The sequence below is a fragment of the Erinaceus europaeus genome, chromosome 12 (genome assembly GCF_950295315.1).
Source record: "Erinaceus europaeus chromosome 12, mEriEur2.1, whole genome shotgun sequence".
NCBI lineage: Eukaryota > Metazoa > Chordata > Mammalia > Eulipotyphla > Erinaceidae > Erinaceus > Erinaceus europaeus.
This window is the reverse complement of record NC_080173.1, coordinates 77,804,688-77,817,962: the sequence shown is the minus strand read 5'-3', so window position 1 is coordinate 77,817,962 and position 13,275 is coordinate 77,804,688. Positions and strand designations below refer to the sequence as shown.

The window sequence follows — 13,275 nt, the reverse complement described above, 5'->3', positions numbered from 1 at the left end:
CAATCGTGAGGCTGCCTCCTGCCTGCAGGTGGGAACCAGGAACTTGAACCCAGGCATTTGTGCTTGGAAATGTGTGTGCTTTACTGGTGTGCCACCTCCCAACCTGCCTCTATTACAATGCTGGAGCCCCAGCACCACATGTGAATGCCATGCAACCAGGGAAAGATCTAGTGCTATAATGTCTTTCCTATCTATGTGTCTCTGTATATGTGATCTAAAAATTAATGGAAAAGTTGGTCAGTAAGTAATGATATCACACATGCATAGGACCTGGGAATGCACAAACAAAAAAGCATACAGTTCAACAATGGGGGGAGAGGAGGTGAATGGGGGACACACTGGGTAGAGCACCAGCCTTGTGTGCATGGGATCCTGAGTTCAGTCTTTCAATCCCTGGTACTACATATGCCAAAATGATGGTTGGTTCTTTCCTTCTCATAAATAAATAGATATATAAATAAGTTTTTAAAATAATAAAGTATATAGTTAAGTAGTTTTTAGTATATTCAGGGAGTTGTGCTGTCATCATAGCAATACTCCCAAAAGAAAGCATTAATTGGGGGCCAGGTGCTGGCACTTTGGGTTGAGTGCACATATTACTATGCTCAAGGACCTCAGTTCAATCCCCTGCTGCCCACCGGTAGAGGGATGCTTCAATAGTAGGGAAGCAGGTCTGCAGGTGTCTTTCTCTCTCCTTCTTTATCTCCCTCTCCCCTCTCAATTTCTTTCTGTCATATCAAATAAAATAGAGAGGAGGAGGAGGAGAAGGAAAAAATGGCTGCTAAGAGCTATGAGTTGGTAATGCTCAAAATAGGCCCAAGCCTCAAAAATTTTTGAGGCCCAAGCCTCAAAAATAGTCCTGGTCACAGAAAAACAAACAAACAAAACATTAATCGCTTCCATTTTCCCAAAGCCTACCAAGTTCAGGAAGCCACTAGTCTACTTCTGCATCCATAGATTTGCAGTTCTATCAATTTTTATTTCACATATTTTGAAACTCTATTATAAGGTATACAAGTGCTTTAATATGCTTTTTAAATTAATTGACCCCTTTTCACTATGAAATGATCACCCTTATCATGGTAATAACCTTAGCTTTGAAATCTACTTTGTGTGATATTATTATAGCCACTCTAGCTACTTCAAAAGTTTTCTTTTGACATTAACTTCAGGAAAGGAAAATAAATATAATTTAGCATACATAGCCACAGTAATGCAAACATTGAACATTGATCTAATCTAAATCACAGTAATAAACAGTTAATAATAATAAACAGTTAAATAGTTAAATGGATTTTATCATAAATCCTTACTTAAACTTGTATCAAGTATAAATAACATCCTCTTCAATAAGAGTAAACCTCTGGTGTTAAGGAATAACACTTTACTTGAATGATAGTTAAATATATTCAAACCAATCTCCCTTGCTGGTTACTAATTTTCAAGTAGTTTCCAAGAGACAGGACAACATGGTCATTGGCACTGTAAAGGCTGAAAATTGCTGGCAAGAATAGTAAGCTGGAAAGTAGGACACATAGATACTAGACCCACCATGTTTCTAACTAGCTTTTGTGATCTAGACAGCTCACTGTTTGAGTCTGTTTCCTTTTATATAAAATGGAGACAATAATATTGACTCTGCCTATCTTGCAAGTTTATTGGGAGGATAAAATGGAATGTGAAAATGCCTCAAACAAATTAAAGTGCCACACAGGTATATGATATTTGCTATCATTACGCTAGGTGCCATTTAGCTAATTTCCATGATAATGTTTTAAATGCTAGCATTTATGGTCCAGGCAGTGGTGCACCTAGCTGAGTGCACACATTATAGTGTGAAAGGGCCCCAGTTCAAACCCCCTGGTCCCTACTTGCAGTGGTGAAGCTTCACTTATGGTGAAGCAGTGCTGCAGGTATATCTCTCTTTCTCCCTATCACCCCCTTCCCTCTCAATTTTTCTCCGTCTCTGTCCAAAATAAGTAAATAAATAAAGTAGCATTCTGCAAAGTTTTCCCCTAAAATGCCATCTCTATTCAAAGTGAAGTCTTTAGAAACTTGTTTTGAAGCCATCAGGATATGTATCTGTCAGTTTAATATTGTCAAGGACATTTTTCCTAGAAATGTGGCTGCAAACGCCTTGACAAATCTTTTTCCAAATATCAAACTGACTTATAGGTTAAAACTGGCCATACAATCAATATGGCCATCTTATCAGAAAAGGTTAAAAGGGACCTCCAATCTCAAATTATAATGTGTTTGGAACACATCACATTTTGTCACCCAAATAAAGAAAATGAAGTTTAATTTCCCAAAATTTTATTAAAAAATAGACTCTTGTCATCAGATATCTTATTGCAAAGATGAAATCTCACCAAAGAGCAGTAAAGCTTGCTGTAATAACAAGCTTTAAACAAGTACAAGTTCTTCTGCAATTTTTGAACTTGAGAATTTTTTCACACACATGTTCCCTGCTCCCCTATTATGCCTGCCTCCCCCCAATCATAGGCAGACATTTTTCCCACAAAAATTTCTTTTCATTAATGTGACATTTAAATTGTTAAGGTAAATGTGGAATAGAGGATGAGTTGATATTCATACAAGTCTTTGAAAAATGAAGAAAACAGTTTCCAGTTCATTTTTTAAAAGCTTTATTACTTGGTACTCTTTTGATGTAGAAACTATCATGTTTTTCTAAATCCTCAGTCTTATCTTTACTTTGTGCCCTCAACATATCAAAATTGCACAGCCATTCATAGTAGTCCCATGGAAGATACAAAGTTAAAACTAAAAGGAAACCTTGAAATATATTTTATAACATACATTTTTAAATCTCAATTCAAACTGGATATATTTTTTAAGATGAAATTTCACCTTATAGCACTTTTGATTTTAGTCAGTGCCGAGGTAAAGTTTAGGAACAGAAAATGCACATAGCACTTCTTTAGAAGTCAGAGTGTTTTAAAGTAAACAAAGAAAACCAAACATGACAAAGCATAATAAATACAATCCCAAGTACACAAGAATCATCCTACGTGCTTTCTGTTGGCATTTTTGCATACATGCAGGAATCAGTCTTGGAGGGCAGTGGGGGTGTGATGGCACTATTCAGTTTCCTAGTAAGCTCAGTGAGAGCTAAACAAATGTGTACCCAGTGGTATAGATATTCAATGATACTATCGCCAAATTCCCACACTTCAGTTCGAGTATGATCTGCATCAAGAAATAGAAATGTTTAATGAGAATTGTTTTGTATTACTATTATTAAAATATAAGTTCTAGTATAATGGCAAAATTTAATTAGATATATTTTGAGTCACCATATCAGAATGCTATTTAATATGTTTTTATAGACAAATGGTAAACAAATTTTGGTATGTTACAGCATGTAACCAAGTAGAGCTACTGATATCATTATGGTAAATCTCAAAACAGTGTTGAGAGCAAAAAGTAAATTGTAGAGTAATAGTTTTGGTATACTTCAAAAACCTACAAGTGACATATTTTTATAAATTTATAAGCATGTCATGAAAATATATCATACATGTCACTCTTAGACATCAGATTTATAATGCATCTTTTAGGGTGGAGTAAAAGAGAATGCAATCAGGGCAGGGTAGAAAGTCTCACTTGCTTCTGTAATACTTTGCTTCTTTAAAAAAATATTTATTGGGGAAGCAATTACAGAAGCCAGACCTTCCACCCTCTGCAACCCATAACGACCCTGGATCCATACTCCCAGAGAGATAGAGAATGGGGAGGCTATCAGGGGAGGGGGTGGGATGTGGAGATCGGGTTATGGGAATTGTGCGGAATTGTACCCCTTTTATTCAATGGTTTTTGTTAATGTCTCCTTTCTTAAATAAATAAAATTAAAACAAATTATTTATTTCTAAAAGATAACCAGAGCATCACTCTGGTACACGCAGTGCTGGGGACCACACTTGGGAATTCATGTATCCCAGTTTATCGTTCTGTCCACCGTGTGCAATCCAGGTTGAAGCCAACTGCCACAGCACTGGAGGAAGCTTTAGTGCTGTGGTCTCTCATTCTCTCACTCTTTCTCTCTCTCTGCTTCTCGGTCTCTAAAAGAAGTCTGACTCAAACATGTATAATGTTTAGGCTGTGCATACATGATTTATAATGATGTAACTAAAAATGTGTTAGTCTCTAACTTACTTTTGAAAAAAATTTTTTAAAGATTTTATTTATTTATGAGAAAGATAGGAGGAGAGAGAAAGAACCAGATATCACTCTGGTACATGTGCTGCTGGGGATCGAACTCGGGACCTCATGCTTGAGAGTCCAAAACTTTATCACTGCGCCACCTCCCGGACCACTGAAATATTTTCTTAAAAAAGGCAGAGATAGGTCTGGAAAGACAACACAGTAGGAGCACATCAGGCGTGTGTGACTGACGCCTGGGAGGTCCCCAACTGATCTCTGGAAACACCATCTGCCAGAACTGAGTAGTGCTCTTGTCTCTCTCTTTCTCTCGTGAAAATAAACTTTTAAATTGTATTTATTTATTTATTTATTTTTTGTTGCCCTTGTTGTTTTATTGTTGTAGTTATTGATGTCAGAGAGAAATGGAGAGAGGAGGGGAAGACAGAGAAGGGGAGAGAAAGATAGACACACCTGCAAACCTGCTTCACCGCTTGTGAAGCGACCCCCCTGCAGGTGGGGAGCTGGGGGCTCGAACCAGGATCCTTATGCCGGTCCTTGCACTTTGAGCCATTTGCACTTAACCCAAAAATAAACTTTTTAAAAAAAAAAATTCAGAGAAATGAGGAGAGGGAGGTGGGGAGGGGAGGGAGACAGAGACCACAGCACCAAAAACCTCCTTCAATACAGTGGGGGCTAGGCTAAAAAATTTAATTCGGGGGGGGGGGGGGAGTCAGGCGGTATCGTAGCAGGTTAAGCACACATGGCACGAAGAGCAGGGACCCCGTGTAAGGATCCCAGTCCACCCCCCAGCTCCCCTGCTGTGGGGTCACTTCACGGGTAGTGAAGCAGGTCTGCAGGTGTCTATCTTTCTCTCCCCCTCCTCTCTCCATCTCTCACTGTCCTATCCAATAGCAATGACAACAACAAAGGCAACAAAATGGGAAAAATGGCCTCCAGGAGCAGTGGATTCGTAGTGCAGGCACCGAGCCTCAGCAATAACTTTGGAGGGGAAAAAAAAATTAAAAAAAGAATTATTTCTGGAGCTGGGTGGTGGCTCACTTGGTTAAGCGCACACATTGCAATGTGCAAGGGCCTGGGTTCAAGCCTCCGTTCCCCACCTGCAGGGGGAAATCTTTGCATGTAGTGAAGCAGTGAAGCAGTGCTATAGGTCTCTCTGTCTCTCTCCCTTTCTATCTCCCCCTGCCCTCTCAAATTCTGGCTGTGTGTATCTGTCCAATAAATAAAGATAATAATAAAATAATAAAAAGATTTATTTCTGCCAGGGACATGGTGTCATATAGGCAGCACAATAAACACTGATGGCCATAGCACCTAAGGTTCCACATTCATTTCCCAGCACCACAAGCCAGAACTGATCTGGCCTCTCTTTCTCTCACTGATATATTACAGATTAAAAAGAGATATGTGTATTTTTTACCTCGCTGCCCATCTAGTGGCTAGCTCTTTCATCTAAGTGCCAATAGCTTCTCATAGAAAAATAAATGTTTGAGGGGACGGGCGGTAGCGCAGCGGGTTAAGCGCACGTGGCTTGAAATGCGAGGACCCTCAGAAGAATTTCCTTTTGAGCCCCTAGCTCCCCACCTGCAGGGGAGTCGCTTCACCTGCGGTGAAGCAGGTCTGCAGGTGTCTGTCTTTCTCTCCCCCTCTGTCTCTCCCTCCTCTCTCCACTTCTCTCTGTCCTATCCAACAACAAACGACATCAACAACAACAGTAATAACCACAACAAGGCCACAACAACAAGGGCAACAAAAGGGAGAAAAAAGTGGCCTCCAGAAGCAGTGGATTCATGGTGCAGGCATTGAACCCCAGCAATAACCCTGGAGGCAAAGAAAAAAAATGTTTTCTAATTAGAAATTATTTTTTAAATATATAGGCATTATATACCAGTTTAATGTATTAAGTTGTAAGTTATTAAATTGCCATTCATAAAATTTACTTTAAAAAAAGAATTTATTTATTTATTCATGAGAAAGACAGGCAGTGTGAGAGAGAAAGAACCAGACATCACTCTGGTACATGTGCTGCTGGGGATTGAACTCAAAATCTCGTGGTTGAGAATCCGATGTTTTATCCGCTGTGCCACCTCCCAGACCACAAAGTTACTTAAATTTTTTTTTATTTATTATCTGTATTTATTGGATAGAGACAGCCAGAAATCAAGAGGGAGGGGGGTAAAAGAAAGGGAGAGAGACGAGCAGGGGAGTAGCTTCACAGGTGGTGAAGCAGGTCTGCAGGTGTCTATCTTTCTCTCCCCCTCTCTGTCTTCCTCTCCTCTCTCCATTTCTCTCTGTCCTATGCAACAACGACAACATCAATAACAACAACAATAATAACAACTATAAAAAACAAGGGCAACAAAAGGTAATAATTTTTTTTAAAAAAGGTTTATTTATCCATTTAAATGAAGACAGAGAGAGAGAGAGAGAGACACCAGAGCACTGCTCATTTCTGGTTTATAGTGGTGCCAGGCCTGAACCTGGGACTTCTGAGCACAAAAAGTCTTGTGCAATGCTGTTGTACTATCTTCTTGGCCCTAAAACCCTACCTTTCAACGCAAACATGCTTACACACACACAGAAGTACTGTTTTTTCCTTCAATTATAAGTGTCCAATAAATGTGAAATTGAAGCAACATTAAATTGTGGAATTTAGATTTTTCAAATCCTGAAAGTCTTTTCAGATTATGCCTCATTAACATTAGTAACAATTATGAATAAACACAAAAACAGATACTGGTCATAAGAACAGATTTAAAAATACCCGATTTGTTTCATGTTATGAGCAATTTAAAACCCATCAGCATATCAACATATACATTTAAAATATTGAAGTGAATTTGTTATAATTGATCCTTTTTTGTATTATTTCCCTGAAATATTTTCATGATAATGCTGTAGAATGCAAGGATTACTTCATTTATCATAATGTTTTGACAGTATAAACCCAAATTAAATAAGTTAGGGGCAGGGGTAGATAGCATAATGGTTATGCAAAGAGACTCTCATGCCTTAGTCTCCAAAGTCCCAGGTTCAATCCCCTACACCACCATAAGCCAGAGCTGAGCAGTGCTCTGGTAAAGAAAAATAAATAAATAAATAAAGCTAGGAACACCCCTAAAATTAGTTTTAACCAATTTTCTCAGCTGTGACAACTCTGCTGTTCTCCACATGCTTTTATTCTGTTATTTCACAGTTGCATTAAGAACCCTGTCCCACTGATGCCTGCCACAGTTTTTTTTTTTTGCATCCTAATGAACAGGCTTCTATCTGCAGCCATTATTAAGCTTGCAGGCCATCTCCATGGTAATTCAAGGTCAGGAGGATGGGGAGATCACTCCTTTTCACAAGCCCGTGTTGCTTATTTCCTGTCTTATTGTTACTGGGGAAAGAAGCTCTGAACCTGTCTGGGCCAAGGTTCTTGTTTCCCTGCCTTTTCCTATGAGAAATTGAAGCATTAACAATTTGATTTCTCTAATGAAGACGCCATAGTGCGAATGGTTATGCACTACTGCCCTCTTGTGGTGAATATATGGCAGCTCTTAGCAATTTAGCAGACAACAAAGCTAGTTTGAAGCTTTAAGCATATTTAAGACTTTTATTTCTTCTCTAACTATAAGAAATTTTGCTTTTTTTCACTCCATCTTTGTGAAAGTCTAATTAAATTGTTTTCAGACACATGAGATATAAAGAATTTCTAGGTTAACCTTTGAATATAATTGAATTCTACTCGGAAACATTTCACAGTATTTATTTTTTTAGTTACAGGAATGCATTGTGCCAAAAGCACTTTAATACAGGATTTTTATAAATATTTTATTTAACAAATATATGTGTTTATATCTGTATTTGTTATTAATATATATAGTGGGTAGAGAGAGAGAGAGCCAGAACATCACTCTGGAACATGGAATGCTGGGGCCTGAACTCAAGACCTCATGCTTCCTAGTTCAGTGCCCTACTCAGTGCACCACCTCCCAGGCCCACTATAAGACTTTCATAAATATTTTATTTATGGATCTCTGCTTTAATATCATTTATTATTATTATTATGCTGCTTCCTGGCATGTCAAGAAAAACTGTTAAAAATGGAGGCAAAAATGTAGTTTTCCTTAACTAAGCTTGAGTGGGACTTTGATCCAGCCTAAACATTGAATTCTTACAATTATCAATATGTTAGGTGTTTATGTATATGGTGCTAGGACCTCCTACATATGGGATCCCACTGCTCCCATCCCAGAACAACTTTCTTATTCCTTTTATTTCAGAGAGAGTCAGACGGAGAGAGACACCACAGTACCACTACACCATCTGTGGATTTTCCCTCTCATGCACCTCTTCACCCTATAGGGCAGCTCTGTACAGTGCACAGACTGCACAGCCCAAAGTAGCAGCTTTGATGCTGTGGATGAAAGTATCCAGGACGTAAGGACCTGAGCTTCACCAGTGAGAGTCCCAGCGAGTGTTCATATCAAAGGATGAAAATGGACTCATACTAAGGCACATCACTGTGAAATTCCACTATCTTGGGAACAAAGGGGTGACTTATTTATTTTATTTTGCCTCCAGGTAATCTCTGGGACTGGTGCCTCTCTGCTGGCCTTTCCCCTTCCTTCCTTCCTTCCTTTCTTTCTCACTTTCATTCTTTCTCTCTCTCTTTCTTTCTTTCTTTCTTTTTTGATAGGACAGAGGGAAAATGAGAAGGGAGGAGGAGGAGGTGTCAGAGTGGGAGAGAGAAAGAGATGCCTGCAGCATGAACTGCTTCACCACTTGTGTAGCCTCTCCCCTGCAGGTGGGGACTTGGGACTTGAACCTAGGTCCTTGCACATGGTAATGTGTGTACCACGACCCAGCCCCATAAAGTGATGATTCTGTAGCTCTTGGAGAAAAAAATTTTTGCCCACCTTCTATTACTCTATCCAGAATACTCTGCCTAAAGTCACCTGAAAACCCATGACCACTTTCTCAAATATATGCTATCCATACTCCTCTTTGGGTCTCTACTGCTCTTAGGCCCTCACTGAGTCTTTCTGTAGGGTACCCCCTAACTTCTCTGTGTCCCCATCCCGCAGGGCTTACATAGCTACAACCTACCAAGAGATGTTCTCAGACCGACAGGAAAGAAGAGTTAGCTCCTATTACAAGTGTGATCAGAATCACTATGCTTTGTAAAATGTTCATTGTTATCAAATGGCCATAATTCCTCCCCATGTAAATCTAAGGGTCTATAAATCCATAGACAGTGGTCTCAGCAGGAGTTGCTCAGGTCCTTCACTTTTCCTTCAAGAGCCCCAGGGCTCATTCTCTTCCAAAGAAAGTAGGATGTAAGAGTGATCTGGCAGAGACATCTATCACCCCACTGATTGCCAGGGTTGATTCTGTTGATTGGGTCAAGGGTATAGGAGTAGCTGCGCTCTCCTACTAGAACTTCCAAACAAGCTCTCAAAGAAACCAGAGCAGTCTTTATAGTGCTATGACTGTCTATAAAGAAACTCATCAACTTCTTCAATAAAATACCACCTCCAAGGATGACAGCAGAGGGTGATGCCCATTTATCAGTGTGTGGAGGGGGGGAGGAGGGAGGGCTGTTGGATTCACAGCTGTAGTTCTCAAGATTCACTTTTCCCCAATAGGATCTTTCCCTAGAAATTTGCTACTGCCACCACCGAGGTGGCTCCAGCAAGTATTGTTGACTGCCCTTCTCCATTCCAGAAGTGGGACAAGACTCTTTCCTTCACTCCTGATTGCACAATTGAGGTTAATTCCACCAACCGTACACAAATAACAAATGTGCATGAAGCACTGAATGTAACCTGCAACTTCTTCCTTTTAGCTGAATCAAAGTCAACTAGGCAGCAAGATATTAAGGGCATTCTTTTGCCCTATCACTATGGACCCTCTTCACAGTATCAGGAGCCTGTATTGGTTATACTTCACCACCTTTTTGTAATCATTAATCCCAGCTGAAACTTGTAGAAAAAAGCAAAACACTGCTATCACAGTTAGTGTTAGTATTAAATTATAATTTAGTTATAATTAATTAATTAATTGTAACAGAGCACTACTCAGCTCTGGCTTACAGTGATGCAGGGGACTGAACCTGAGGCTTTGGTGCCTCAGGCATGAAAGTCTTTCTGCATAACCATTATGCTATCTACCTACGGGAAAACTAGGGTGTACCATTTATGAACTGCTAACACATTTCAGACTTTGGAGGAGGAAATCTACATTCAGCTGTAAAATAAATTCCCTTTATACTGGCAGGAGCCGCTTTAGTTAAAATACTAGATTTAATAAAATACAAAGTTTTAGATATATTACTTTAGATAAAATATTAGATATAATAAAATAAAAGCAATCACATCACTGTGGGAAATTATTTTGGAGATGTAGGATTTGGCCTGAGTTTTAGACCCATTTCCCATGCAACCAGACTCCCATTTTCAATCTAAGTTGTCTGAAGGGAAGAAACAAAAAAGAAAATAATAATAAAATCAATTATATTTCAATTCCTTGTTACATTTTTTTAGATTTTAAAGTTTTTCAACAGTAGTTATTGAGCTAAAAAAACTAGAAATGTGTTCATTTGTCTAGTTAGTACAACTGTTGTTTTGACAAGTGACAAAAGCTATTAAAACTTAGTTTAGGGCTGGGAGACAGCTCTGCTTGTAGAGCACATACCCTAAGTAGCATGGGGTTTAAGGTTAATGTGTTTAACTTCTTGAAAAAATGGTTTCACTGTCAGAAGAAACTTGGGAACTTCTAAGATTACTGTTGAGAAAAAATCTGAAATCTTTTATGATTTCTGATTCAATGCAGGTGAACTTTTTGAATTTTTTTTTGTTTTTGTTTTTCTCCAAGAGCTACAGAATCATCACTTTATGGGGCTGGGTCGTGGTACACACATTACCATGTGCAAGGACCTAGGTTCAAGTCCCAAGTCCCCACCTGCAGGGGAGAGGCTACACAAGTGGTGAAGCAGTTCATGCTGCAGGCATCTCTTTCTCTCTCCCACTCTGACACCTCCTCCTCCTCCCTTCTCATTTTCCCTCTGTCCTATCAAAAAAGAAAGAAAGAAAGAAAGAGAGAGAGAAAGAATGAAAGTGAGAAAGAAAGGAAGGAAGGAAGGAAGGGGAAAGGCCAGCAGAGAGGCACCAGTCCCAGAGATTACCTGGAGGCAAAATAAAATAAATAAGTCACCCCTTTGTTCCCAAGATAGTGGAATTTCACAGTGATGTGCCTTAGTATGAGTCCATTTTCATCCTTTGATATGAACACTCACTGGGACTCTCACTGGTGAAGCTCAGGTCCTTACGTCCTGGATACTTTCATTCACAGCATCAAAGATGCTACTTTGGGCTGTGCAGTCTGTGCACTGCACAGAGCTGCCCTATAGGGTGAAGAGGTGCATGAGAGGGAAACTCCACAGATGGTGTAGTGGTACTGTGGTGTCTCTCTCTGTCTGACTCTCTCTGAAATAAAAGGAATAAGAAAGTTGTTCTGGGATGGGAGCAGTGGGATTCCATATGTAGGAGGTCCTAGCACCATATACATAAACACCTAACATATTGATAATTGTAAGAATTCAATGTTTAGGCTGGATCAAAGTCCCACTCAAGCTTAGTTAAGGAAAACTACGTTTTTACCTCCATTTTTAACACTGAGTTTTTCTTGACATGCCAGGAAACAGCACTCTCTCCAGAGCCTTCTTCTTCTTACCCCCCACCCCCCCTGCCAGAGCACTGCTCATTTCTGCCTTGTGAAGGGACTGAACCAGGGACTTTGGAGCCTCAAGCATGAAGTCTTTTTGTATAACTATTATGCTACCTCCCCTGTCTCTACCACTTACTTTATTATAATAAAAAATTGAAACTATGTATTATTATTATTATTTTTTAATAAGGATTTTATTTCTTTCTGGAGAAGATAGGTGGAAAGAGAGAACCAGTTATCACTCTGGTACATGTGCTGCCAGGGATCGAACTTGGGACCTCATGCTTGAGAGTCCAATGTTTTATCCACTGTATCACCTCCTGGCCCACCTATGTGTTATGTTTCTGCTGGTATAGATTTAGACCATAATTAAGTGGAAACTTACCTTTGATACATCCATATATGAGCTGTAAATTAGCTTTCCTGTTTTTAGCAGTTGGATCGTAGGTACAGATATTCTCTATAAAATGGCTGTCAACATACTGTGAACAAAGCACAAAAGTTGAAAGGGAAGTGTCCAGTTCACCAAATTACAATTCCACTTAAATACATTTTATAGCAGTCAAAACGTATCTGTGATGTCAGACATTAGGATTATGGCCATCCTGGAGTTGAATATATGTGTGTGTGGGGAAGTGAATCGCAATATAATCAGACAGTTTTGGGGATGTCACTAATGCTCTGTTTCTTGGTAGCCTTAAGAGTCAATGTGGGAGGCCAAGAAATAGCTCAGCCAGCAATGTACATACTTTTATCATTTGTGAATATCTCGGTCCAAGCCCCTAGTCATCACATGAGAGCACACTTGCATGGCAAAAGCTTCATGAGTAGTGTTGGGGTTTCTCTCCTCTTTTTTTTTCTTTAAAAATTTTTAAAATTCATCTTTATTTATTGAATAGAAACAACCAGAAATCTAGAGGGTAGGGGGAGATAGAGAGGGAGACAGAGAGATACCCGCAGTACTGCTTGATCACTCCCAAAGCTTTCCCTCTGCATGTGGGGACCTGGGGCTTGAACCTGAGTCCTTGTGCATGGTAACATGCACCACCACCTGGCTTCTCCTCTCCTCTGTCTCCCTCTCTGCCTTTTGTGCTCTAAAATAAAATTTAAAAATCCTACCACCTCATTAAGATATCATTTTTAATATTCCAAGTGGGTTAGTAGCTGCTTCAACCAATATAATGGAATTTATGTCATTATCATGTTCACTTTCTGGAGCTGCCATAAAAATATGACTGACATAGATTAAATTATAGAAGTTTATATTTTTTGTTTTTTATGATTTTGGAGGCAGAAGCTTAATTCAAGGTGCCAATAAAAGTTTTCCCTGAGTCCTCTCTCAGCACATCAACACCTTTCTCACTCGAGTCTTCCAGTGGG

General features: G+C 39.4%; 1 protein-coding gene across 2 annotated transcripts in view; it reads right to left on the bottom strand.

The window, feature by feature from the left end:
* Positions 1-2,631: 2,631 nt before the first annotated feature.
* The window catches only part of EFCAB5 (EF-hand calcium binding domain 5), a 104,639-nt gene continuing 93,995 nt past the window's right edge, over positions 2,632-13,275 (bottom strand). For both annotated transcript variants that reach the window (XM_060204082.1, XM_060204083.1), the window contains 2 exons: positions 12,281-12,377; positions 2,632-3,210 (listed from right to left, as the gene is read on the bottom strand). In XM_060204082.1, the coding sequence (XP_060060065.1) occupies positions 3,029-3,210; positions 12,281-12,377 (279 nt within the window). In that variant the 3' untranslated portion in view covers positions 2,632-3,028. The remainder of the gene's footprint in view (positions 3,211-12,280; positions 12,378-13,275) is intronic.